The 25,952-nt window shown below is 44.9% G+C and overlaps 2 protein-coding genes across 7 annotated transcripts in view; one reads left to right on the plus strand and one right to left on the minus strand.

Annotated features, from left to right (window-relative positions):
* LLGL2 (LLGL scribble cell polarity complex component 2) overlaps positions 1–6,530 on the plus strand; it is a 72,007-nt gene extending 65,477 nt beyond the window's left edge. For 4 of the 6 annotated variants that reach the window (XM_084838078.1, XM_084838077.1, XM_084838083.1 and 1 more), the window contains exons 23-26: positions 1,173–1,220; positions 3,360–3,402; positions 4,224–4,285; positions 6,005–6,530. In XM_084838078.1, the coding sequence (XP_084694204.1) occupies positions 1,173–1,220; positions 3,360–3,402; positions 4,224–4,285; positions 6,005–6,012 (161 nt within the window). In that variant the 3' untranslated portion in view covers positions 6,013–6,530. The remainder of the gene's footprint in view (positions 1–1,172; positions 1,221–3,359; positions 3,403–4,223; positions 4,286–6,004) is intronic. The other 2 variants (XM_084838081.1, XM_084838080.1) reach the window with 1 other exon arrangement.
* A 7,034-nt stretch (positions 6,531–13,564) lies between these two features.
* Positions 13,565–21,718, minus strand: LOC146354070 (uncharacterized). Its single transcript, XM_084832363.1, has 2 exons — positions 21,626–21,718; positions 13,565–14,655 (listed from the first exon to the last, which is right to left on the minus strand). Exon 2 carries the CDS (start codon positions 14,645–14,647, stop codon positions 13,736–13,738), a length of 912 nt encoding a protein of 303 aa, XP_084688489.1. The 5' UTR covers positions 14,648–14,655; positions 21,626–21,718; the 3' UTR covers positions 13,565–13,735.
* Positions 21,719–25,952: the final 4,234 nt, after the last annotated feature.

Raw genomic sequence — 25,952 nt, forward strand, 5'->3', positions numbered from 1 at the left:
ACCAGTTTGTTCCTGGGCACAATTCAAGAGTGCTGGCTGTGACCTATAAAGTCCTCAGCTGCCTGGGACTGGGATATCTGAAGGCCCACATGCTCCCATATGGGCCTACCAAGGTTAAGATCTTCATTGGAGGTCCAGTTCTGAGTGCCTTCACCTCCTGAGGTGAGGTGGGTAGGTTCCAGGAATAGGTGTCTTGTCCATGAATTTCCTTTCCTGTGACCATTTGTTCAACACCTACTTTGCTGGCCTTTAGATGCCAAGTAAAAATGTAGTTTCCTAGGCTTTTAAAATAGCTTCAATGTGACTGATTCTGTTGCTGTTTTAATCTGCTGGTGACTGAGTTGTCACATTTTAGTATTGATTGTTTTAAAACTTTGCTTTTAAATATGTTGTATGCCACTTTGTGTGTTTACAGTTGAAAGGTGGGATATTACTATTTGAAATGCATATTGCTCTTTCAGAAAAGGTGGAATAGATGTCAACTTAGAAGTGAACTGGCCCAGAGCTGGACTTGGAACAGTGGCAACAAGTTTTGCATGAATATTGCAGATGGCAGCCCATGATTGGCTTTATTGCATAACTTCTGTGATATTGCCCTATCAACATGTGTAGCTAATGTTTGGCAATAGATTTTTGAAAAGCAATGCTTGGCATGCTGGAAGATGCCTCCTACCACCTAGCTGGCAACCTCAGCTGATGTACTCCTACAACTTCAAAATGCTGAGACAAGCTTTGAAATAAGACTAAAATCACTTGGGTGTTAGTTTAGTTGCCTTTTGGTTTCTGAACTTCTTCAGTTTGCTTCTAGCTCTCCTTTCTAAGGACTAGCAGCTTTTAAACGCAAGCTGGCGTTCCATGCCACAGGAGCCAAAGGTGCTTGGTGGGGAAGGAAGATTTTGCTCAGCAGTAAAAATTAGCTTCAAATTCTAACATGGGTTCTTATATCAAAGACTGGATCATGATCTTCATCATTCAGAGAAGTAAGAGATTCTCAGAATGGGGGTACAAAGAGGCACTTAGTTTTTTAAACCTTCTACAAATGGACATGCCCAACATAACAGAAACATAGAAATTAGGTCTATAATGCTGACCAAGTTGTTTCTTGCTTCCAAGTTTCAGTTTTTGTACTATGAGGATTGGTTGCCTTAACATTTCTGTGATTTTTCTTTCAGAGAGCATGCCCGGCAGGCTAATGGAACACGCCCTGCTCAATGACGAAAGTGAGATGGACATGATTTCCTTTGTGTGATGGTGGCAGTGAAATGGGCATTCTGTGGGAATTGGCCTGAAACTCCTGACTGACTTGTTTCTGGCCAATTTTTCTGTACCAGCAGCCATATAACTTCAAGTGAATTTCTCTTTGGGGAGTTATTTTCATAGGATTTCCTCACTTAAGCAGGGAATAAGTTAGTAATGACCTGAACAGATAAAGATCATATTTATATACTTTGTGCTTAGCTGCCCATTGGCATCTGGCAATTGCTCTTTAGTGCCTAAGTAGGCACTACTCAATTTCCAGCAGCCCCTCAGAGGTCAGAGGATATTACATTAAGGGTGCAATCCTATGCATGTTTAGACAAACAGAAATAAGGGTGCAATCCTATGCATGTTTAGACAGACAGAAAAAAGTCCTACAACTCCCAGCAGTGTCTAAAGATGCATAGGATTGCGCTCTTACGGACCTGATTTATCTCATCTCCACCACAGGCACACAGTATGGCCTTGGAAACATTGCTGTCAATATCGCTTCCACATTTGCGGAATGGGAGTAATTGTAATTTATCTCACAGGATTGTTTGTAAAAGCAAACAACATTTGTAAAGTGTTTTGCCAATCAAAAAGTTCATTAGTAAGCAGACTGGCTATATCTACTTATCTTTCTGGCTATTATTATGTTAGTATTTCAGTGCTGTTACTTGATGTATCACTTAATTCAGCCATCCTTGTATGATTCATGGGGGAGAAATGGCCCCAAATGGAGATGCCTAGAAACTGTTCATGTGTCGGTTGAGGCATATTTTGACTTCAGCCTGTGGCGAGCCATTTGTGCATATCTGCCATCATGCACAGGGTTCCCCCACTGGCATGGCACTGCCACCGCTATTCAAGAATTTGCTACAGCATGGCAAAGTTGAGCCCTGTGAGTAGTGCACATGACCAGCTTGCCACAGGCTATGAGCAAGCACATGAGGACTCCTGCTGCATCTGCCTACCACAGGGATGCACAAATCACGGGCCGCATGCGGCCTTCAGCTGCTTCTAGTATGGCCTGTGGAGCTATGTTAGCAAAGCTAGCTACGAAAAGCCTAGGATTTCCCTTCTCAGTGCTCAGGCTACCAAAGGGGCAACCCTTCCCTAATCTCCAATTTCGCCTGAGACATTGGCGATAAGGGAACTGTCTACCTGGCTAGCATTAACTAGAGAAAACCTGGGATTTCTCTTGCCAGCACTAGTGAGGGAATCCCTTCCTGAATCTCCAGTCTCTTCTAAAGACCTGTCTGGGGGGCGGGGGGGAGGGGTGAGAGAGAGTGTCTGTGGGCGCAAATGTGTGGCCCTTGGCACCGCAGCAAACACCTGATATGGCCCTTGGGGTTGAAAACATTGTGCATTATGTGATAAGTCATAATGCAGGTAGTCATGTGAGCAGGCTTATAAACAACCTGAGATAACTTGAGTCCTGCTCTGATGTTTGTGCAATCAAAAGTGCTGGCTATGTGTCTTGAGCTCATGATTTCATTCACCAAGCAATGCTTTCAAGAAAAACCCTAAATCTCTGAGCCCTAAATTAAATTGAGAGAGAAAATATGCAATTCCTCTCTCTCTCTCTCTCTCTCCCCCCTCTCTCCCTCTCTCTCTCTCCCTGGTTCTAGCTATTTGAAACTTGCAAGCTTTTATGCCACATTAGGACTCATGCTCAGCTTCAGTAGAGCACATGGCAGAGCTAAACTAATTTCTGTGAAATCTGTGTGTCTTAAGTCTGTTGTCACTTTTGGCACATTGGTTGTGCAGTCACTGGCAATTTTTTTAGAAAATTGTCTAACTTAGTTCAGTTAGCCTGACTCTCAATGAAGTTATGCTCAACATTTTAATTAGTTCAGGAACAATTGTATTCAAACCACAAATCTAGTATATTGGATGGTGAACTTAATGTGACAACACCATTCATTAAGGATAAAATCTGTAAGCCCTGGCAGGTATGTAGGAATGGTTCTGTCACCAGTCTTTGGAAGATGGGGCTTAAAAGAGGCCATTTCAAAGTGAGGTGCAGTGGAGGCAGAATAGCTTCTGAAATCGCTAATACTGGAGCCTGGAGAACATTTGCACTTATTTCTCATGACTGTCTTTTTTCCCCCTTTCAGATGTTCTGAAGGAAATCCAAAGCACTCTGGAGAGCGGAAGAGGGTGAGTGCCCTACATTCGGAGTCCTGTCATTGCTGTTGGGTCTTGGGGAGTTCTGTTCTGATGACAGAAGGGAGAGATGGCACAGGGAACACCTGAAAAAACCTCTTTCACAAACTTGAAGTGTACCATCTTCTTTCCTCAAGGGCTTCCTTTCTGTTCTCAAATTTTTAATCTTCTCTTATACCTGTCCCCAACTTCGAACAGAACTGATCTTACAGTTCTGTATGTAGAAGTTCCAAATTGGGAGCAGGGAGAGAGATCTCTTTTTGAATTCTAGTTAAGGTTTTTCAGCCGCCTTGTGTTATAGATGCCTATTATTTCAGTAGTTCAGAATATATTACATTGGTGAAAAGTCCTTCATTTTTAGGACTTGTATATCATCTAGGGAGCTCTTTGGGGCAGAAAGACAATTCATAAATCAATGAATGAATGAATGAAGGTGATTCATAAATATTTTAATTAATAAATAAAATTGGAAGGCTGTGTGTATCTAACCAATACAAAATAGAAAGTCAGCTAGTGTTGAAGAGGAGTGTGTGTTAATTGAGCCCCGTGGTGTTGCCTGGAGTCACTTTGTGGCATTGAAGAAGCAATTCTTTCTCAAAAGGAAATCGGCTTATTCTGACTCAGTGGTTAAAGTTTTATGTAATACTGGTTGTGTAAAGTATTGTTTTATTTTAGGTTTTGAGTGGGGAGGGGCTATTGAAGGAGAGAAACTGTCAAAGTCTACGGACATACGAAGAAGATAACGGTATCTATAGAATGTTATGAGCTGTCTCTCTCATAATTTCTGTATGGTGACATGTTCATTGTCTTTGCAGGAGTTATGGTGATAGAAATTCAAGGAGAATCCAAGTAGGACACAGGCTAAGTAATGGAGGAGGTAGGTGGACACATCTTGACTATAAAGCAGGGGTGGGCAACCTGTGGCCCTCCAGATGTTTTGGCCTACAGTTCCCATCATCCCTAGCCAGCATAGCAGTTGGTGAGGGGTGGTGGGGGTTATAGGCCAAAACATCTGGAGGGCCATAAATTGCCCACCCCTACTCCAAAGTAACTGCCGTAAGAAGCCAGACAAATTCAGACATAATAAACTATAGTTTTATTTCAAGAATTCCTCATGGTGAACCTTAGGCCCATGCGCTTCCCACTCCACTACACATGTGGGGAGGAGATTGGAAGCATCTTTTCTCAGTTTGTAACAAACGGCAGTTTCCCCATTTGATCTGAATACAGGACAACTGTGGCTTCTGCACATCATAGTTAAACGAGGATCTGATCTTGGTTTGATAACTTAAGTTTGGCGATGTGGTAACTCTGTTTCGGCCTTGAGAGAAAAAGGCTGTCCTCCAAACTAAATACTGGGAGTCTACTCTGCTGTCTTAATGCCTCCTTGTTGTGATTCCTGACACGATGGCTGCCAACAAGGCCTTTTAAAGTCTTTCTCTGCCTCCCTATTCACTATTGCAAAAAAGTGCCTGGCAAAGAAGGATTTAATCCACACTTTTCTTCTCACACTCTGCAGTTTTCTCTCTTTAGGGCAGGCAATGGTTGGGAATCTGGCCAGAGTTCACTACATAAACCAATATAACTAATGAAGTCTTCTGGCCGACCTAATTGTTTCCCCCTCCCTTTGCCACCCCAGCCTAGAGCTTAAGGGTTAGCTTAGAGCAGGCTTTCCTCCAGCATTCTGAAGCTCTGTACCAAAAAGCACTCATTTCTGCAAGCAAAATGGGCCTATTCGGTTTGTCTTCATTCTCACAATTGCCTAGGAATATTGAAACAATTCTGGCAGAGACTGTGAGAGATTAGGCCTGTGCTGGACAACAGCATTCCTGTGGTCAGTTTCTCACTCATCCTAGCTGTATCCGTGCTGTGTAAGTTGGGGGCCATCCAGTAGGGTAGGGGTGGGGAATCTGAGGCCCTTCAGATTATGATGGACTGCAACTCCCATCAGCCCCAGCCAGCATGGCCAATAGTCAGGGATGCTGGGAGTTGTAATCCAGCAACATCAGGAGGGCCACAGGTTCTCCACTGCTGAGGTAGGGTTTTCTCTGTCAGCTGCCACCAGTGATGTAGAGCTGAAGTGGAGACATCTGCAGAAATTATATACAAAATTGGCACTCACAAAGCAGTAAAGATCATGTTGTCTCCAATTTTATATTTGAGATCTGCAAGGCCTATATGCATTAGACCAGGGTGAGCAACTTTAGGAGGCCCAGCGGCTATTTTTGCCTACCCCCCCGCTTTGCAGGCTGCACTCCTGCTGCTGCCACCCCACATAATTCTACAGAGCAGCAGCAGCAACCCTCCCCCCCCCCCAATTTGCTGGTGATTTTCGGGGGCAAACTACTACAGAACACTACAGTGGCCAAATTTAGCTTGGAAACAAACAAAATTTGGCCGCTGTGGGGTTCCATAGCAGTTTGCCACTGATTTTTGGTGGCCAAGTGGTGGGGTGTGCATGTGTTCTGCCGTGAATTTCAGCAGCAGGAGCTGCATGCAGCCCACAGGCCTTGTGTTGTCCACCATTGCACAGAGGACAACGCAGTAGTAGCCTCTTCAAGTTGTGTAAAATAACTATGCCGTTTTCTCTTCCCAGCAGAATGATTGCACTCTGACCGTGTCACCGCGATGTCTGACGTTTGGAAAGAGTGCCATAACACTACTGACTACATGGATCCGCAATCCGTGGGGAGAGGCATGCACTGAGCGTGGTCTCAGATTACATTGCAGGGTTGGGTCTTGCTTGGCCGCTCGCCCCCTGGTCCTCCTCGTCACTGTGCCTCACCTGAAGCCCTCCCCTTCTCGATTTTTTCAGCCTTGCACAGAGGCTGGAATGGTTCCCTTGGCTGGAATGTTTTCCTTCATGTCTCTGGATATGTTTTTTTGCGATTCTTCAAATGTTTGCACAATTTCTTTCCTTTTTAAAAAAAATATTTCTACTGGGATGGGTTTTAAATTATAAATGTTGCTGCCTTGGGAGCAGAGTTTTTTAAAAATGCTGTTACCTCTAAGATTATTTTTTGTACATTAAAAAAAAATCATAATGGGTGTTTAATAGAGACCTATTTTAGAAGCGTGCTTTTAAAAAAAAAAAAAAACTGAAATGAAATAATATATGTCACTTTAGATCCCTGTGGCTGCTGTAAACTTTTTCAATGAGGAAATTACAAGGTTTTTGTTTTGTTACTGTACTGTTAAGTGGTTTGGCAGACTCGGGTAGAATCTTATTTTTGTAGCTGTACAAATCAGGGGAAATCAATCAAATGTAACTTGATATGTGTGTGGACACTACATTGATCTGTCTTGAAATAAACCGATATCGTTACCTGCTTTTTATTGTGGCCAAGAAGCTTTCTGTTACATTGCCTCATTTTTACATCCTCTGAAATGTTTAGCAGCCCTGCAGCTGCAGATGGGGACATGACCCTCTTCACCTATTCCTATATGCTGGGAGTTCCCCATATGCTGTAGGACAGAAAGACCCGCACAATCTCACACAGAGGGAATGCTGTAGGCCACTCACAACTATCCTGTTCTCAACATGTTTTCAATAAAACATTTAGGGTGCAATCCTATGCATGTTTAGACAGAAAAATATCCTACAACTCCCAGCATGCCCCACCCAGCATGGCTGGCTGGGGCATGCTGGGAGTTGTAGGATATTTTTCTGTCTAAACATGCATAGGATTGCACCCTTAATTGCTCTTTTCTTTTTAGGTTGAGCACTGGTTGAATCCACCGGAGGGTAATCTACTTCAGTTTATTGTACCTAAGGCAGGATCCCAACCATAGTCTAAGCTTCCTAACAGATTGTATTCCTTTAAGTTCTGTTCTATGGCATCAACAGTAGCATAACACCCAGAGTAGAAGGAATGTGGGTTTAGAATTGGAGTTCTGAAGAAAATCTAAATTTGAACAGTTCACTTGCCTACTCTTTCCTATTTCCCTCTTCAAGAACAGGGTGGGGAGGGGGAACATATTCAACCTTTGTAGCACAGTCTCCAGTTTAATGAAATGGTTTAAGCAAGCTGGTTCTTGTAGCAAGCTACATTTATGGCCACATCGTTTATGTAGGAACTATATGATGTCCGTGTGCATTACTTCTATGATCTACCTTGGGACATGAAGGCCATACCACCTTGTACTGACTTGCATCACTTGATACTTCCTATAGTAAGGTGGAGGCTTTGACTGTCAAAGGGAAAGGAGCCAGTTACCACCCATTTTCAGGCTTACTTGCATTCCCCTAATTTCCGTATTTGTAACAACGGTTTAAACAGGCACACTATTGATTAGGAGCACTTGTGTTTTCCATTTACTTTCCCTAGTCTGAATACTGTTAGAACACTGTAATGTAGACCAGGGGTGGGCAGAAAGATGTCCAGGTGTTTTGGACTTCAACTCCCAGTATTCCTGACCATTGACCATGCTGGCAGGGGCTTCTGGGAACTGAACATCTGGAGAGCTATCTTCTGCCCACCCCAATATAGACTACAAAATTCAGTAGTCCTGTGCTTGTGTTGTAATTCCTTATACAATGTACACGGTTTCCTCTGACTCCCTGTACAAGACCACATAGCACAAATGCCCATTGTTTTCTTCACTTGTTACATATATGCTTCTGGGGAAATGTAATTCTAGCAGATACCTGTGAGATCAGCAAGTGGTCATGACAGGCTTTGGCATCAGCACATTATTTACAGGGGCAAATATCAGAAATGGTTAAACCGGTATTTGGCTGTGTATGCCATGCAAGTGTGTGTTTAGTGTGGTGTCATGATTACAGTTTGACTAGGTGGGTCAAGGCCCATTTAGCCATGAAGATTGCAGGATGCCCTTGGGCCGGTCTCTTTCTCTCTGCCTCAGACTTGTTGAGACGATAAAAGGGGGAGGGGGAGATATCACGTGTGCTTCCCTGACATCATGGGTGCAAGTGTGGAATAAAAATGTTGTAAACATATATAATAAAATATATATTGATAATGGATACATGAACACCATTTTGGTCATGGAAGCTGTCTCCATCACTGAAGTAGCTTCACAGTTAGAAATGCAGAGTGTTTAACTATATATCTCTGGTCAGCGGTGCAATACTGGCAAGTGAGCAGCTGCCATATAGAGAGTTTCTGCTGGGCCTTGGTGCAAGTGGCTTGCAGTGCTATGGAGACTGACTACATGATGGTGTAGAGTCACTTTACAAAACTGCTCCAGATGTCCCTCACGTGAATTTCTCCCTGTATATCAGTGCAAAAATCTGCCTATTTTCTTTCCATTCCCTTAGCTAAAGCTCTGGATCACATTCTGATCATTTCCATGCAGAAGCTGTTTGCAGCAACTTCATGTGGTGAATCCAACCCTAAGATACAAAGATGCTCACCTTTTTTGTCACTTTCTTACCTGAGATGCATGGGAAATAAGACAAAGTTGCATTAGGCAAATCTTCTAACAATTTCGAGAGGGGTAGTTGAGTTAGTCTGTTGCAGCAAAAACAAAGTCTTGTGGCGCTTTTAAAAACTAACATCTATAACTGCATTCGCTTTCATGGACTAGAGTCCACTTCATCAGATACATGAAGTATGATCCTAAGTTGGGGGGGGGGGAGTGTACACACACACAGAATTGCTGGGGGCGGGGAGAAGTGTAAGCAGTGCAAAAGCTACAGCCATTGTATTTCATTACAATTTTCCTCTCCTCCAACAACATATCTGCCAACTTAGGATAACACTTCACCTGTCTGATGCGGTGGACTTTTGTCCACGAGAATAGATACTGTAATCAGTTTATTATCATTTAAGGCGTCACAAGACTCTAACCAACAAACAGTTACATCTCTGGATATGGCTTTAAGCAGTCAGTTCCATTTTCTACCACAGGAGGGAACAAATGGGTCTCCTGTGGTAGTCGTGCTGCTGCAAAACCTCTAGTTGCTGAATGGTACAAATGGAGAAGCATATCTCCACACACCAGGCTTGTATCTATAAAATAAATTGATCCTGCAACTAGCTGGGCCAACGTGTGTTCTTTGTGCTCAGGGCTGCATGCATGCCTTTTTAATATTAACAACCAAGAGTCTCATAGCACTTTAGACTAACAAATTTATCATGGCATAAACTTTTGTAGATCAGGGACAGCCCAAGACATTTTGCTGCCTGAGGCAAAAGGCAAGAAGGTGCCGCCTGTGCCGCATTTCGTGTACAGAAGCCAATAGGACTGGCAGTTGAATCTTACTTCAACACTGGTGACACGATAATTTCCTCTGCCACACCTGAGGCAGCAGGCTAGTTCTGGGGGCCCAGGACAGACTGTGTGGCATACACTTCTCTATCCTCCAACACACAGGAACAGCCACCGGCTCAGGAGGAACAGCTGGGGGAGGTCTGTTGGTGTTGCCCCCCAACATCTGCTGCCTAAGGCGGTTGCCTCACTCTGCCTAATGGTTAGGGGCGACCCTGCATTAGATGCATGAAGAGTTATCTTCAATTGATAGGGATATATATATATATACACACACACACATACATACATACATATACACACACACAGGTGTAGAGGGGGAAAGGTGAGGTTGGATGGTAGTGAAATACAAAAAGCATAGTATGTGACAATTTGATGAGAGCATCAAATATAAGGAAATACATTTTCACATACACAAACAGAAAACTTTCTTGGATTAATAGATGGAAGGGGGCAGTACATCGAGGAAAGGGAGGTAAGTTTCTTGGAGAAAGCAGACATCAGTATTTTTCTTTGTCTACATGGGATGACCAGGACCTTGTTAATATAGGTTGACAGGTCAGTCAAACCAAGTTGTCATCCTTGCCTTTTACCCGCCTCTTGTTACCAGCTCAAAAAGCTGACCAGACCTGAAGAGTCACTTTCATTGACTGGATAAGTTCATGTATTTAAAGTTCTACAAAGACCAGTAGGGTTTAATTCTGCAAGTTTGAGCTGCTTGAATGGAAGTAGCAATGGTGGCTTTTATTTGGAGGTTTTCTTTTGGCTCTTGGTTATAAGCTCTGGGTTTTCTTAAAGGAGTTTCCCCTACCTTTTTTCTGGCAGGTGTTTTCTGTGCAGGTTGAAGTCTAGCAAATCACAGCTTGGTGTATTATGCCCTGTATTGCGGTTTGCACCTTCCCTTCAAACCAAGTCTAGCTTGTAACTTCTAGTTTGTTGTTAGAACCTGGGAGAAACCTGTTGCTAGTTTTTGTGCTGTTGATCTTATCTGTCTCCTGCTACTCTTTCATGGAGCTTGGGATAACATGCATGGGACAATCTCCCAACAGTCTTCTAAGGCAGGTTCAGTTGAGGCTAGTTGAAGACTACCCAGTGAGTTCAGTAGTGCTGATTTTCCCATATTCAAGCAGTTCAACGTATCAACACAGAGCCAACCATTGCTTTTTCTGCTGTCTGGACAAGGAGGCAAAGTGGGATGAAAGATAAGTACCATTCATTTATTTCTAACAGTTTCTGCACTGAAGCCAATACAGAAAGTAACAAATGGCTTATAGTAGTAGGAGAGGTTTCTGACTGGATAGTAAAATAAAATGATAAAAATGACAGTAGAGCTCATTGTGAGATTTGCATTTGTTGAGGTGACAGAATTATTTAATGTGTGGCTGCCAATTCAAATACTATATGGTTAGAGGTCATCTGTAAACTCTGGCCACAAAGTAAGCCAAAATTGATATAGTGCTATAATCACAAGGCTGCAAGAGGCATGGTAGAAGCCTGCAATTGCATGGGGTGTTTTAAAATACTGACTGTGTAAATTGTGGCCTGTCAGTCTTCACCCTTATTGAACCAGTTTGAAATTATCTGGCGAGCACATGGTGAAAGTGGTGCTGTTCATAGGTTTCAAGGATTATAAAACTGCCCTGAGAGCAACTCCTGAAGCTGCTGTCATGATGCAAACCCCAATCATACTTTATGCAGATTTCAAAATGCTGCATGCTTCCTGAGACCTGAATCTCACATTTTGCTACTCACTTTTTGATTTTTACAATCTATAATGCATTCTGTGTGAGGCTGCCTTTAAGATGGTTTGGCAACTGGTATAGAAAGCAGCCATTAAGAAGATTGTGTTGGCCAGGCATTCAGACTGTAGAACACCAACGCAGCTGCATTGACCACCTATTCATTGTCGAGGTCGTGGTGACCTTTAAAGCCCTAGCTGGCTTGAGGCCAGGTTATTTGAAGGCCCACCTGCCAGTGCCTTGCAATCAGGCTCCGAGGTCCTGCTCACAGGCCCTTCACCAAGATCCACCGGACTGGCAGGCACCAGAGATGAGGCCTTCTCCTCGAAGAGTACATATAGCCTAATTTTTTCTTCTTATTAAACCTTAATGTGTTTGTTTCAACCTGTGTTCTGTGAAAATTGTTGAGTTGGGATTTGAACTACTTTTAAAGTACTGCTGTTTTTAGAGTTTTGTAAAACTCTACTGGGAAAGATGAAGAGAGATGGCTATTAACTAGTGCATTCATGAGAGATGCAACACTTGCACCTTCCTGCAAATCCCATCCTCTAACCTAGCGTACGCCTTGTGTGATTACAGCTGAGGCACATATTCTGCCCCTTCAGTTCTGTAGCCTATACAATGCAGTACTTTTTTTCCTCATAGTGAAATGTTCTGGGGTTTAAGCCCGACTAATCATTACACCTTCAGTCCTTTAGCTGTAAATCTCAGATGTGAAGCGAGATGAGGACAGGGGCTTAACGGTGGTTGTCCATTAGTGAATGAGAGCCTTTCTATGCATGCTCACAAGCATACATTCCTTCACACAGGCATAATTGTAAGAAGCTGACTTGCAATGAGTTGTTGTTCAGTCGTGTCCGACTCTTCGTGACCCCATGGACCATAACATGCCAGGCCTTCCTGTCCTGCGCTCTCTCCCGGAGCGTGCTCAAGTTCATATTCATTGCGTCGGTGAATGCAATGAGTACTGGTTGATTAAAATCGGGCCCGAGACTGGGTAATATGTTTCTCTTCCTAGCCTCTCCCTCCTTCGGCCTTGCTCCTGAGGCAAATACCCCACCATGAACAGAGGAAGCAATACAAAAATAGCATAGATCTAGTTCAGATTTTTTGTCTCTAGCTCTCACTTGTCACTGCTAACATTAAGGGAGAGAGAAAGGAAAGAAGAGAGGCTGTGAAACCAGGTATATGATAGCTTGGTTCATATGGGGTTAAAGAATTCAAAGCAGGAACTGCTCTGCTGCCATCTTGCAGCTTCCCCTCCCACGTCCCTGGTGAGGCAATTCCATAGAATCCTACCTGCATGTTTCACCATGTATCTCCATAAGGGGAAGGCTTAGACTTGGACATTCAGAGCAGGAGGCGGGGGTATATTTCCAAGGAAGCTATCTGCCCTGCCCCAATCCCATCAGTACATGTCTGGGGCCTGGATGTCAGAGTGAGTAAGAGCTTGCCCTATAGTGTAATGCTTTCCTGAGAGGGTGGGCACCAGAAAAGTGATGGTTGGGAGTTATTTGGAGAATCCTCTGCTCTAGAAAGGAGCACATGCCTTTCTTTGCACAGGAAAGAGAAGGGTGGGGGAATCTGTGATGCTGGACACTTAGCATTTCTCAGGACCAAAGCAGACATTACTTTAAATCTGTGTCTACCAGCCACTCCCCCCCCACTGTTACTCTAGAGTAGGTGCGGGGGGATCCAGATCAGGACCAGATAAGGGTAGGGGGACTTAAGATCTGGATTGGGCCCCTGTGCCTACTCTGGAGTAAAAATAAGAAAAAATGTAGCTGCAGGACACAGATTAAAAGTAGTATCTGTTTTGGCCCTCAGAGCTGGGGTATAAGTGGAGGAATTACACTTCTGGGTTCGTCATGTGGCACTGAGCTGCTCTTTCAGGACAGGGGAGGCCTATTTGTTTGCAGGAGTTTGCGTTAAGGAGTTGGGAACTAAGCTCATAATCAACACAGACATTCTGTAAAAACCCTACTGGGAAGAATGGGTGCTGGTGCAACAACACTGTTGGTCTCCCATACAGCTCAGAGCAGGGAGATTCCCAGGTGGGGGGAATTTTACCTTAACGCATCTGGTTTGGGTGGTGGAAGGGAGCGAGAATGAAAAAAATAATACCTGCATTTGAAATTGCCAAGCATTGGATGAAGACCAGCTCTTTAATTATACATTTTTTTAAAAGTTTATTTCAAATATACAAAAGTAACCTATTTCATTAAATACCTCTGTAGGTGTGATGCTAATGTGTGTGTGTGTGTGTGTGTGTGTGTGTGTAGGAAGGTGTTTTTGTTTTTTAAGGCTTAGGTACGGGTCACACCTAGTACTTTGCCAACGCTGCAGCAGATCTCCTAGAGGAAGTATTGGGTGTATCGTTTCTTTGGTGGGAGGTGGCTATATGGAAATGAGGTCATGGACTGCTTGGGAGCCATCCTGAGGTCAGATAGGGGAGCACGCCCCTTCAAATGCCACTGCTGAGGTTGCTTGTGCGTCACCTTGGCCATTTCTCCGGCACCTTTTTGGCTGGTGGAAGCTTCCGTGCCCCTGGCAGGTGACAGACACTCTGCCAGAGGGTGAACTGGACCAGCCCTCCTGCAAGAGCCTTGAGTGAATTGGCGATAGAAAGATTCCACCTCAGGAAGGTCGGCGGAATTGGTCATCGCCACGGTATCCACCAGGAGGTTATGTTCCAGGGGGACTGGACTTCTTGCACACTCTTGCAGTGGGTGTTGCGACACCTGTTTCTTCCGCACTTCAACATGCATCTTTCTGTTAGGTGGCAGCAGCCTCGGCCTCTTCCTCAGTGGCGACTCAAGCAGCAAATCTGAAACACAGATTTGGACGAGTTCCTCTTCAGCATTTGTTTCCCAATCCACCTCCTTGTCTGCAAGATCTAGTTCTCTCTGCCAGGGTGCCGTAGGCAGCTGCTGAGGGGAATGTCCAGTTGTCCAGAAACTTCCAGGGTTTGAGTGCTGTTGCCCCTGAGAAGCAGGCAGCACTGTCAGGAAGTAAACCGCGTTTTCACTGGGTTCTAATGAAGCCCTGTGGAGGAAGTGTGACGGGGACTTTTTGTCCCTTGTACACTTCTCTTGGGCTGGAATACCAATTGTTGCCTGATTCTCTGGCACTTGAGACAAGACGGGATTTTGCTGGAGTCTCAGCTTTTCATTCCATGCCCAAATAAACTTATCCCTGCAGGATTTTGGCCATTCTGTGTCTCTTAAGTGCATGGCTTTCTCATCTTTCATGGCTGGTTTTTCCATGTAAGTATCTGAGATTTAAAGATGGAGATGGAAGAAAAGTTAATTTTTCTAATATGCAATTTACTAAGGGGTAGTACTTTAATACCTTTTTTCCTTTGGGTCTCTAGTTGACCTGTAGGAATAGCTGTAGTGTTGCCAAGCAACCACACATTCTAGATCTCACACAGGTTTCCAGCAAGCTTCTTAACTTGACCCATAACAGCCATAGCAGCTGGGGCAAGAGGGGCCTGGCTTTCCAACGTCATAAGCACTCTGATGTCAGTAACTCGGCCACAAATCCATGGTGTGCTCTTCACAGGTGTCCTGACTACCAACCAAAGCTGCAACTGACAGATCTTGAGCACCCAATGTCTGTTTACAGTAATGATATTGTATCTTAATGCACAATTTATATCTGTTGCCAAGAGCTGTGCTTTGCCCGTCATAGGATAATGGTCAGAACGCATCAGCTACTGCGAACTTGTCATAAAAAATGGCTCCACTCAGTGTTTACCATTGTGTGGAGTGGAGCTGCTCCATTGCGAATCCATTTATTTATTTATAGCCTGTCTTTCCACAAAGCAAAATACATTCAAGAAGGAAAACAATCATGGGAACATATTTTTAAAAATAAAAATTTGATTAAAACAATAATAAAGCAAATACATTTTTAAGAAGTTGAAAACACAACAACAAAATAAAAACACCACCCCACCCAACAGATCAGCTAACATGCCAAAGGCTTGCCTGCATAAAAATGTATTTGCCTGCTGGCAGAAGGACAGCAGAGAGGGAGCCAACCTTGCCTCCCTTGGCAGGGAATTCTTCAGCCTGGGAGCAGCGACGGAGGTTTGCTCATCAATCCATGCCACTGACAGCAGTCTTTGGAAGGGGCATACATAAATGGCTTGCAACACAATGGCTGACTGCATGTTTTAGAGGAGGGGTGCAGAACCTCTTTCAGCCTGAGGGCCAAACTCCATTTCGAAGATCTTAGGAGGTCGTATCCCAGTGGTGGGTGGGGCCAAAGGCAAGAGGGGCGGGGCCACAAACACCAAACATGCCTTCATATTTTAGCTGGAGGGAGCAATCCTGTGGGGAGAGGCAGCTGCCTCAGAACTCGGAGGTGACCCATTATCCAATGCATGGCGGGAGGAGCATGGAAGGGATCGTCTCCTTGCTCCAGCTGCCCTGCATTTGCAGCTAGATGGCTAATTTCGGCTGTCTAGCCACGGGACATCAGAGTGAGGGGTGGGGAGACCAGACGACACATAGTGTCTTGCCAGCACTTACGAGCTCCCATGGACGCCCCCTTTTGCCCCACTCCACGCTGCTCTTACAAGTGCAGAGCGTGGGGACAATCTGCGCTGCCTATGAGGTGGCGGGGGAGGAGGGGAGGGAGTTCCCAGAAACCAACCGATCCTACGGCTGTCTAGCTGCTGTCTAGCGGCCATAGGATTGCGCCCTAAAGCTCTTACTGCCAGTATCTCAGCCACAGGCATTTCAACCTTTCAAAAACGCTGCACAACCGCCAGAAGCCACCTTATGATCGGTGGCTGAGAGGGAAAGAACATGGGGCCTTCTGGAGAACCCTGGAGCACCGGATTTGGATCCCCAGAGGGCTTCGAAGTGTAATGGAAAGGGGGGAAATCAATTGCCGTAGTCAACTGGCTTCTCTACAATAGCTTTAATGTGTACACTGGCCCTGAACTGAGCAGAATTTGGGTGTCTATATTTACTGAATGCAAGTGGTTGTTTTTTTAAACTGTTCTGTAATAAAGACCACTTGCCTTAAACCAGATCTCAGTCAACTCTTGAAAAAGCCCTTTTGAATGAAAGGTCCTTCCATTGTCATGAGAGGCTGCAGTGTTTAATGCATAGAATAAGGGGCTAATGTCTCCTGGTTCCCACGTTCCACCGCTTGCCTCATCCCTCTGGTCCTGTCACTTTGGATCCCAGGTTCGAAGAGGACCTGTTTTCATAGTTGTGTTTTGTGTTCTTAATTTAATAATTTGATTCTGACGGTTACAACGCATCCTTGGGAATAAGTCATTTAGTTCAGTTGGCCTTACTTCTCAATAAGCATTCCGAGGGTCAAGCTCTCAAGTGCTTACGTACTTCCGGTACTGTTGCAGTTTGCTTCCAACTTCTGCTTCTATTTTCTACCACCTTCTCCTATGAAAGATGTGACACTATCCACTTCTTTCACAAAGTTTGTGTAATGCATTTAATGCAGAATAGGAAGCAGAAGAGAGCCCTCAAACATGTCACTCTAACAGAGCTGCAGGAAGGGCTGCAGCTCAGTGGCAGAGCACATGATTTGCATGCAGATGGTCCCAGGTTCACTCCCCAGCATCTCCAGGGCCAGGAAAAAAATCTTGCCTGCAACCCTGGAAAGCCACTGCTGCCAGTCAGTGTCGACAATACTGAGCTAGATGGACCAATGGTCCAACTCACTGCAAGGCAGATCCCTGCATTCCTGCATTTTGGTCTTCTAGTTATGTCAATGAAGAGCTGTACACAGATGACTCCTACTGGCGTGCAACATGAGCTCCTTACTCCCAAAGATCTGCCCAAATAACAACTCAGCTAAGCTGTCTGACTCCTTGACCTTGCGGGGGGGGGGGAGCAAGAGACATGGCTTCCATTACAATAGGATCACTCCCCTGAGCCTCACAGAGTGGCTGACAATCAGGCAACAAAGAGCCAGTAAAATATTAAAGGGAGCAGGTTTTCCAAAGTGTGTGGCTTAATTGCTCTGGTTTGCTCTTCCTGGGCATGAATATTTTATCATGTCACCTCAGGTTTCCTTTGAGGAAGGAGAGATTGGATGCTAACTTTTTTTTCTAAGGGGTAGTTTTATCACCATGAAGCTGAAATGCACCTCCAGGAGGGAATTAAGTTTGCTTGTTCTATGCACACTGTTTTAGCAAAGGGGATTTTCCATCAACTGTCAGAGTTGTATTTAAAAATTAGATTCATAAGTTAAGCAGATACAATTCCAAGTATGAATGATGAAACTACCCCTGCTCCGACCCGTCCAGGAGCTGGCACATGTTGGGAGGAATGTGCTATCAAAATGAGAGCTCTTATATTTTCGTCAACCAATCATCTGTCTGGCTTTTGACATTTATTAGTTGATTGAAATAGATCTCTGATGCAAAACTGGGAAGTGGTTTAACAGTTTTTCTCTGTTAACTAACATGTACATCTGTGTGTTGCCCTAAAAGTTGTACATGCTTCTTATAAACCCGTGAATGTGTGAAAACAGGGGATTGTTGGGCGGGGGGGGGGGGAGAGAAACAATCAATAAATCCATGTTAAGTGCAGATGTAACTGATTCAGTTAGTGCAGTAATCAATTCACACAGAATGGGCTGGTTTGGTCACTGGGATAACAGAGAACCCTGGCTTATTGTGATTGAGGAAGCATGCGGGAGTATGCTACCCAATCGCTCCCACTTGACTCCTCCTGCCAGCAGAAGGGGCTAACTAACCACAGACACCCCCGCTCCCTGGTTTGTTTACCATGCTATCATCAGGGATCCTGACTTGTCTCTCCCCCAAAGGCCAGAGTCATAAGCCATTACTATCACAAGCAGTTTCCTCCAAAAATCATATTCTTGAGTTCCGCATAGGGTTGCTGTTCTATTTTTACTGACATGGTTTCTGTGTCTAACTGCTGTGTGATGTGCAGAAATGCAGCACCTCTTAAAAGCACAGGAGTCCTACTCATTAGAGGGGAAAAGGTGGCAACCCAACTTCCACAGCCCTATAAACCTCCCATCCCTCCTTAGCAGAAACTTTGAGAGTATGCACTATTGAGAATTAGTCTGCAATATATTCCCAAGTTGTCTGGTGCACAGTGGTCAACACCTTTTCTCCCTTCTGCATGTTCAGCAATGCATCTTTATTTGCTACAAAGAGCATCTACTAAATTTGTCTTGCATTTAGCCCTCAGATTCTGCTGCACACAGGAATATTTCAGAAAACATCTATATATGATAGAAACATTATAGGACTTAGCTGGAACTAAAAGAGCAGGCAGAGATGTATATTGGAGCTGATTCTAGGCAGTGATTTCAAGAATATTTTCCTACAGCAATGCCCTAACATGCTTTCCCTAGCCTGGTGCCTTCCAGATGTATTGCACTATAACTCCCATCATCCACAGCCAGCATAGCCAGGTTGGGAAAGGCTGCCCTAAATAAATTCAGATTTAACATGTTTGGTTTATATTTGGTAAACAAAATACAAAAAGTACACCATGTTATTTATGTAGCATAGAAAACTAACTCAAAAGTTTTTCCAATAGCCAAAAATAGTTGACCAAAAAACCTGAGTAGGGAAAAAAATCCAATGAAGAATTCTTAATATGGTTTCAAGGTTATAATCAAAGTTTTACTTGGAAATCTTTATTGCAATGGTTTCAAATATTTTAAGGCATGACAACTCAACAGCATACAATTCCCTTATGTTTTATGGGGGGAGGAGGTACTGAGAACTTAAGTTATAAGTGTGACATTCCAAAAGAGCTGTGCATGATGTGTTTCCTAGGGACAGGCACATAAAGAATTAATTCCAACTTTGCAACTGCCCAGTTGGACTGGCATTGAGTAAAGTGATTATGTTACTAATTAACTTTTCAAAACAATGCATTTTTAGAAATTTATTTTTCCCCTGCAGAAAAATATAGTAACACCCACTCAAACAGAACTATTTCCTGCATGAAGGGCAAGATTAATTTTATGCTGGATCCCTCCAAAAGGGTACAGAGCTATCAGCCAGTATGATTCTGTTTAATTACCCTCTATTCTGAGATTGTGTTTTATTAGTGGAGCTCCTGTGCATTTAACTGTATGGCAAACAAAAATTCAACAGGTGAAACTTTTTCTATCACTGCATCTTGATAGTAGAAAAAGCTTCCCTGGTTGTTTCGGGGGCTCCTGCCCTCCACTGCTGATACACTTAGGGTGCAATCCTGTGCATGTTTAGACAGAAAATAGCTGGCTGGGGCATGCTGGGAATTGTAGGACTTTTTTTTCTGTCTAAACATACAATTCCCAGCATGCCCCAGCCAGCTATTTTCTGTCTAAACATGCACAGGATTGCACCCTTGGACTTATTTCTTGGGGGTGGGAGGCAGGCCATTGTTTCAACCCTGTGAATTTTTTTTGCGAAGGTCACTCCATCCCTAACTGACTCCCCAATTAGCTACCAACTTGAGGGTGGTAGTGAAGGTGCCAAATAAACCCTCACAGTGGCCTGTGAAATGTATTCTAACTAGAACCTGACATGAGACCAAACCCCATTTCAATAAGCACTTCTTTCTGTCCCAACATGCACAGGATTGCACCCGTAGGGCGCAATGCTATCCATGTTAGGCAGGGGGAAAGCCCGACAACTCCCAGGCATGCTGTTTTCTAGGGCTTCTTTCTGTCTAAACGCGTACAGGATTACGCCGTTAGACGCCAGCCATTTACGCGCCAGCGGGCACAGTTCAACCGTCTTCAGCTGGTCTTTCCCTGGAGGGGAGGGAGCGGGACTGCACGGACTGCCACGGTGGCGGCTCCCAACCTGCGCACATTCAGTCGGGAGTCCGTGAGGAGCCGCGCCACGGAGAGGACAGGCGGAGGGCCACGACCCCTCCCGCCACGAGGCCGCTGTCCTCTCCCCCTTCCCGCGCGTTCGCCGAGCGGCGCCCTCTGATCGAGAACGAGGTCCGGACCTGCAAGAGAGCTTGGGGGACGGGAGCCCTGTGGAGGCGGCCTCCCGCTCGCCCCCCCCCCCGACTTTCAGTCGGGTTGACGAGGGCAGCCTGGGCTCAAAGCCGCGCGTAACCCTGACGCTCCTTAGACGACCTTGAGCCAGTCACGTTTTCCCTGTCTAAGCCGTAACCTCCTCAGGAGGATGTTACAAGCAAGCAAGGCCGGTGTGCCACCCGAATGCCCTGGGGCGCGGGAGAGAATGCAGATGCAAGACATGGATAAACTGCTTACGGTCCCCGTGGTTATCTTACTAACGTTTTCAAAGGCAGAGAACTGAGGCTGACTTCACCCCCCCACCCCCAAAGCTCCAGTGAGAATGGGGCTAAGTTGTATGAACCCTATTTATGCTGGCCCCCCAATCAGCAAAATCCACTAAACCACGCAAACGTGTGCATCTGTCCCCAAGCTGGGTAGACTTATATGCAAGAGATGCCCTCCTAAACAAAGCGTACCAGCTGTGAGTCACATGAAACCCTATAATGAGGCTTAAGATCTGATTCTTAGTATTTTCTGGCTGGGGCATGCTGGGAGTTGTGGGGCTTCTTTCTGTCTAAACATGCACAGGAGTTCACCCTAAGAGACTAAACGGAAGCGAAATCCAGCTCCATTCCAGCACCGTGACCTCATGCCGGTGCTGGGAGACGTGTTTAGGGTCATGGGAGAAGTCTTGTTTGCCCTCCTACGATGCATCTTTAAGAAGTGTAAACTCACAGATGCATCCAGATGCGCGAATGTTATGCGTTTTGTTTTCTTTCATAAATCTGGTACAAACAAAATATCCAGGAGGGGGTTAGCTCAGGCCTCTCCAAAGGCCTTGGAGAGGGGAGGTTCGCAAAGAAGCGCATTCCATCGCCCTTTGGAATCTAAGGACAGTGCTGAACAGCCGCGAAACACCCGATCAGAAAATGGTCTTGCTAAGCAACTCTCCCGCAGCCCATAATAATCGCCGGGGACGTGAGGAAGGAGCGCCTTGTTTGTATCTCCAAACAAGGGCTTAGAAAGAAGTATACGGCTGTGACCTTAAAAACGCCCCTCGACAAGGGCCCAAAACAGAAAAGAAAAAAAGCCAATTCCACTTCCTACTGTGTTGGTTGTTTTTTCAAGCGGGTCTTCAGAAGAGAGAATCACAAGATAGTAGGGTTGGGGGCGTCTGTTGGTCCGTCTAGGGGGAAGTCCAGCATGTGTGTAAAAATGCGAAAAAGTGGGAAAGAAGGATCAAAGGCTATGCTTACCACAACTTTCCCTGTCCTGCACCGATTTATTTTCAACCCCAGTGGGGTCTCTCAGAACAACAGTAGGGACCTTCCTGGAACACGCCGCCCTCTCTTCTCCTCCTACTGTCTATCCCTCTTAACATGGCTGACAAACTCAGCTCCGGACAGGAGCAATGCCAGTTCTTCTAGGCTGCGCGCAACGCTGGACTTAATGGTGTTAAATCGGAGTTAGGGCCAGCCTTCCCAACGTGGCGCCCTCCGGATGTTTGCGACTCCCATCAGCCCCAGCCAGCATGCCCGGTGGTAAGGAATGCTGGGGGGTTGTAGTCCAAAGGATCTGGAGCAGGGTAATAGTTTAAACCCAGGCTTATCCGCTACCTCCCCCGATCCCCCACTCTAGTTCGAAGATATACATTACCTGAGCAGGGGTAGGAGATCACAGCTAAAGTCAATGCAGACGAAGATGGCTAAGGCGGTGCGCAGGGGCGTCGCCACGAAAGTGTCTTTGCCCCTCCGCTTCTTAATATGTTAGTAATCCGTTGATCCCCCTTTCTCTTTGTTGGCGACAAATTCAAACGTTTGGATTCGGAGCAGGAGGTGTTGGGACACCTTTGGAACTTGGAAAGGCGCGCAGATGGGAAGAGCCAGGGAGGTTGCCTGTTTCAGACGAATGAGCTGCTCCCGTTTCTTGTCTTTTAATGCGTCGGGACGTGGGGAGCAAACAATTAACCAAACAGGCATGCACAATAAAAGAAGATGGTGGAATAGCCAACTAACCTGTTTTCTTCTCAGCCCCCGTGTTGGCGGGCTAGCAGGGGGAGAGTCAGGCCCACTACAACGAGATCACAGGAAACGTGCAAATGAAGGAAGATTAGCTTTGGGGAGAGCCCCCTTCCCCCACCCCCGGTACACGCGGATGCTGGTTGAGCAGCCAGGCTCGGGCAAGTGATCGAAATGCTGGCCGCACCCAGCATCCAAAGATGCTCCTGCACCTCAACGGGCAGGCGTTATCTTTTGGCCTGAAGATGGTGGGGTCTTTGGGTGAACGAGAGCCGTTTTGTGTTTTGAAAGCATTTTGACTCCGCCTATGATTATTCCTTCTTTACCCCCTTGCCTTCCCTCGAGCCAAGGAGGCAGAGGCAGGATATCTGGGGGGTGGGGGGGGTGGAGTAGCGCCTTCTCCAAAGACCAAAGGAAGTCGTGGGTGTGCATTGAGCAACTTAGCTTGGCACTCTGGGTCGTGTCGAGTTCATTGACTGCGTGTGGGCGTGGCGGCAGCAGGAGCACCTAGCCTGCAGCCTTCCCCAACCTGGTGCCCTCTGTATGTGTCGGACTACAACTGCCAGCATCCCCCAGCAATGCTGGGAATCATAGTCCAACACAACAAGATGGGGAAGGCTGTGAGAGCCTGTGCCTAAAAAGTCCCCCGGCGGTGTAGTGCGGAGAAGCAGAGGCCGGACCTCCTCCTCTGAGATGGGCGCACTTCGTCCCGTAAGAAGGGAAGCTACCAAAGGCAAGGGAGAAATGCAACAGCCCACCCTTTCTTATTTGAATCTTTTTCTGTTCTCCGAAGTGAGAGGAGAGGCTGTTTTTGTTTTGAACACAAATCTTTTTAGATTAGCCTTTTCTGTGCTCACACTCTCACTGTCCACCATATTCGCAAACCAGGAGGAATAATGTGCCACTCAGAAAGGCCACAAAGGCTTCAGGAGCCTCTTAGGAAGCAGGCATGGATCATAAAGCCACAAGTGATGCAGGGAAAGAGGCGAACTATGCCGCCTCATCAGCAAGGGCTCTCTTTTGTGACCCTTTCTGTGCAGATGTTTGCATTTTTCCTGCCCATCGTGCAAACCATACAGTCCTCTTATTTATTTTATTAAGGCAGAAACATGTATCCTCCACCCTCACATCTATCCATTTAATGGGGGCAAGATATTTTACTGCAAATACTCTGGGGACCACCATCCTTCTAACCTCCTAACAATAAAATTATGGCTGACTTTTTCCTTCTAATGATCTGGAAAGGGCCACTCTAGCACAACACAGCAATGAAGGCTGAAGCAAAACATTGCTGCTGAATTTGTTTAAAGATAAAGATTGTCATGCCTCAGCAGAAAGGTTTTTAAAAAGAATTCCCAGCTGGCTTGGAATTCATATGCAGATTTGACACTGGGAGCGGCTGCTGAAGATAATTGAAGTTCCTAGCTTACAGTGCTTCAGTTTCTTTTGACAATTCATTACCAGTTGGGAACAGGTCATGCCAACTGCAATTTACCCATCTGATGGGATCTCATTTGCATTTCTACTGTGTATCGTTGTGACCACCACCATTCTTTATTACAGCCATAAGACGGGTTCAAGTTAAAATATAGTACACAAATAACAACACAAGAAATGCAATTTCTCCAGTTTAGCTAATACAGTCAGTCAGTTGAACTCTTATATGCATGGCAATTAGAAAAAAGTTCAGTAATATGTGGGACCGTATCTGACAGACAGTGCATTACCAATTTTCATTTGTACTCTGAATAATAATGGAACACCTATCCCTTGCTTTGCTGGGGCTTTCTAGCCTCACTTTGTATAAACATTTCCAGTCTTTTTCTTCTGCCTCTGCACATATACATGAGTGAGTGTGTGCATATGCATGAACTGAGGGTAAAATGTCATGCAACCAACAAAGTGGCCTCTGGGCTATGAAAGTTTGTGCCACAATAAATCTGTTAGTCTTTAAGGTGCCACAGGGTTCATTGTACCCTTCTCCACATGAGATATTACTGGTTAAAATCCAGTTTAAACCCCACATTTCCAAATCTAGAATCCCATAATTTAATCATTATCACTGATTTAGCGATTCACACTGTAGTCCCAGTATTAACAATTCTGGGGTCTTCTAGAGCCACAACTTTTGGTATCTGAATCTGGCACATCCTCTTCTACCCTCAAGCAAAGTCCATCACCTCTAGTTTCCCAGCTCCGCTGCTAACCATCTGGTGCCATTGTTGGTTTAAAAGTTCAACTGTGCCATTGGGCATCTTGAATTACTGATATCAGCTTTCCTTCATCCTCCCCGTTCCCTCACTTCACAGGTATTTTTGTTCAATCCAAGTTTGTATTCAACTGGATGTGCCTGGAGGTATCAGAACAGGCTTCTAAAGACTGGGAAGAAAGGAACATCCTTGTTTAGGCTCTACAGAAGTGTGACTTCTGTTGATCTCGTCACTCACTGCTAATATAAGTGGAATCAGGAGAGAGAAGCCTGGTAAGCTGAATATGGACATCTAGAGTGATCATGAAAAAGTTTGATTGATATTGGCATGGAAAAATGAAATGTAAAGTAGAGCCTCTGAAAGATTAAAAGCTGACATATTTACAGTGGTATTCACTGAAAATACAGACTTACATTCTGAGCTAATACAATATTATTGCTGTGTTGGCCCCAAACTATAAGGGATGCAAAATAACGTAATATATATTTTTGGATAAGTTTGTATTCATGTAAGATTTTAAAAGTGTTTTAGAGGAACTGCATTGCCTCCATAAAGACAAGAATGAGGCAGGATTTGATCATTAGTATTCTATAATGTTCTATACTGCAGAATCCCACCTATATCACAGGTGAAAATCTTCAGTGTAGTCAAAAGACAGCACTCCACAGTCTCTTACTGTTTTCCTAGGATCTCAAGTCACCCTTCTCCTTTTAAAAAAAAGTCTTAATTTTTAATTTTTTTACAAAGAACTTTTAGGGTCAATACAGTTTAAATATTAAAAAAGGAAGAAATTAAACCCATCCCCTATTTTTAAAAAAGTAACGATAACAAAATCAGTATCAAATCTATCCATTAAACAAATGTTCTGATGTAAAGTATTCTCCTGTGCCTAATCATCCTTCACCCACTTCCTTATATCTGGCATACTGGAGCAGAACCTGGTACCTTGTTTCTATTATTCCTCGGGGGGGCGGGGGGGCGGTTGAATGCAAAATATTGTTTCTTTGAGTTTCGAACACAGTTTTATACTTCCAAGTTTCCATCTGTCCCGTTGTGGGCAAATATTTTCCTCTTCTGCACATGTGCTTTGTTTAAGAAGTGTTTGAATAGAAAGAAGGACTCCTCAGAAGCAAGGCCTGTAACAATCTCCAGTTGAGTCCAGGATGGAGCTCAGGATGGAGCTCTGGCAATATAAGCCTGCAGTATCAGTCTAGCAGTTGCTGGACACAAGGTCTTCTACAAGCTCCACTGCCTTGTACCTCTGATCTTGCTCCATGACATAACCTTCGTGCTACTGACCTTGGACTCCTGTTTGACTTTGCTTCTTGGACTGTGTATTGTATCTGACTGCTTAT

This window comes from Heloderma suspectum, chromosome 2 (assembly GCF_057233095.1).
Source record: "Heloderma suspectum isolate Gila_16-S chromosome 2, 16-S_ref, whole genome shotgun sequence".
NCBI lineage: Eukaryota > Metazoa > Chordata > Lepidosauria > Squamata > Helodermatidae > Heloderma > Heloderma suspectum.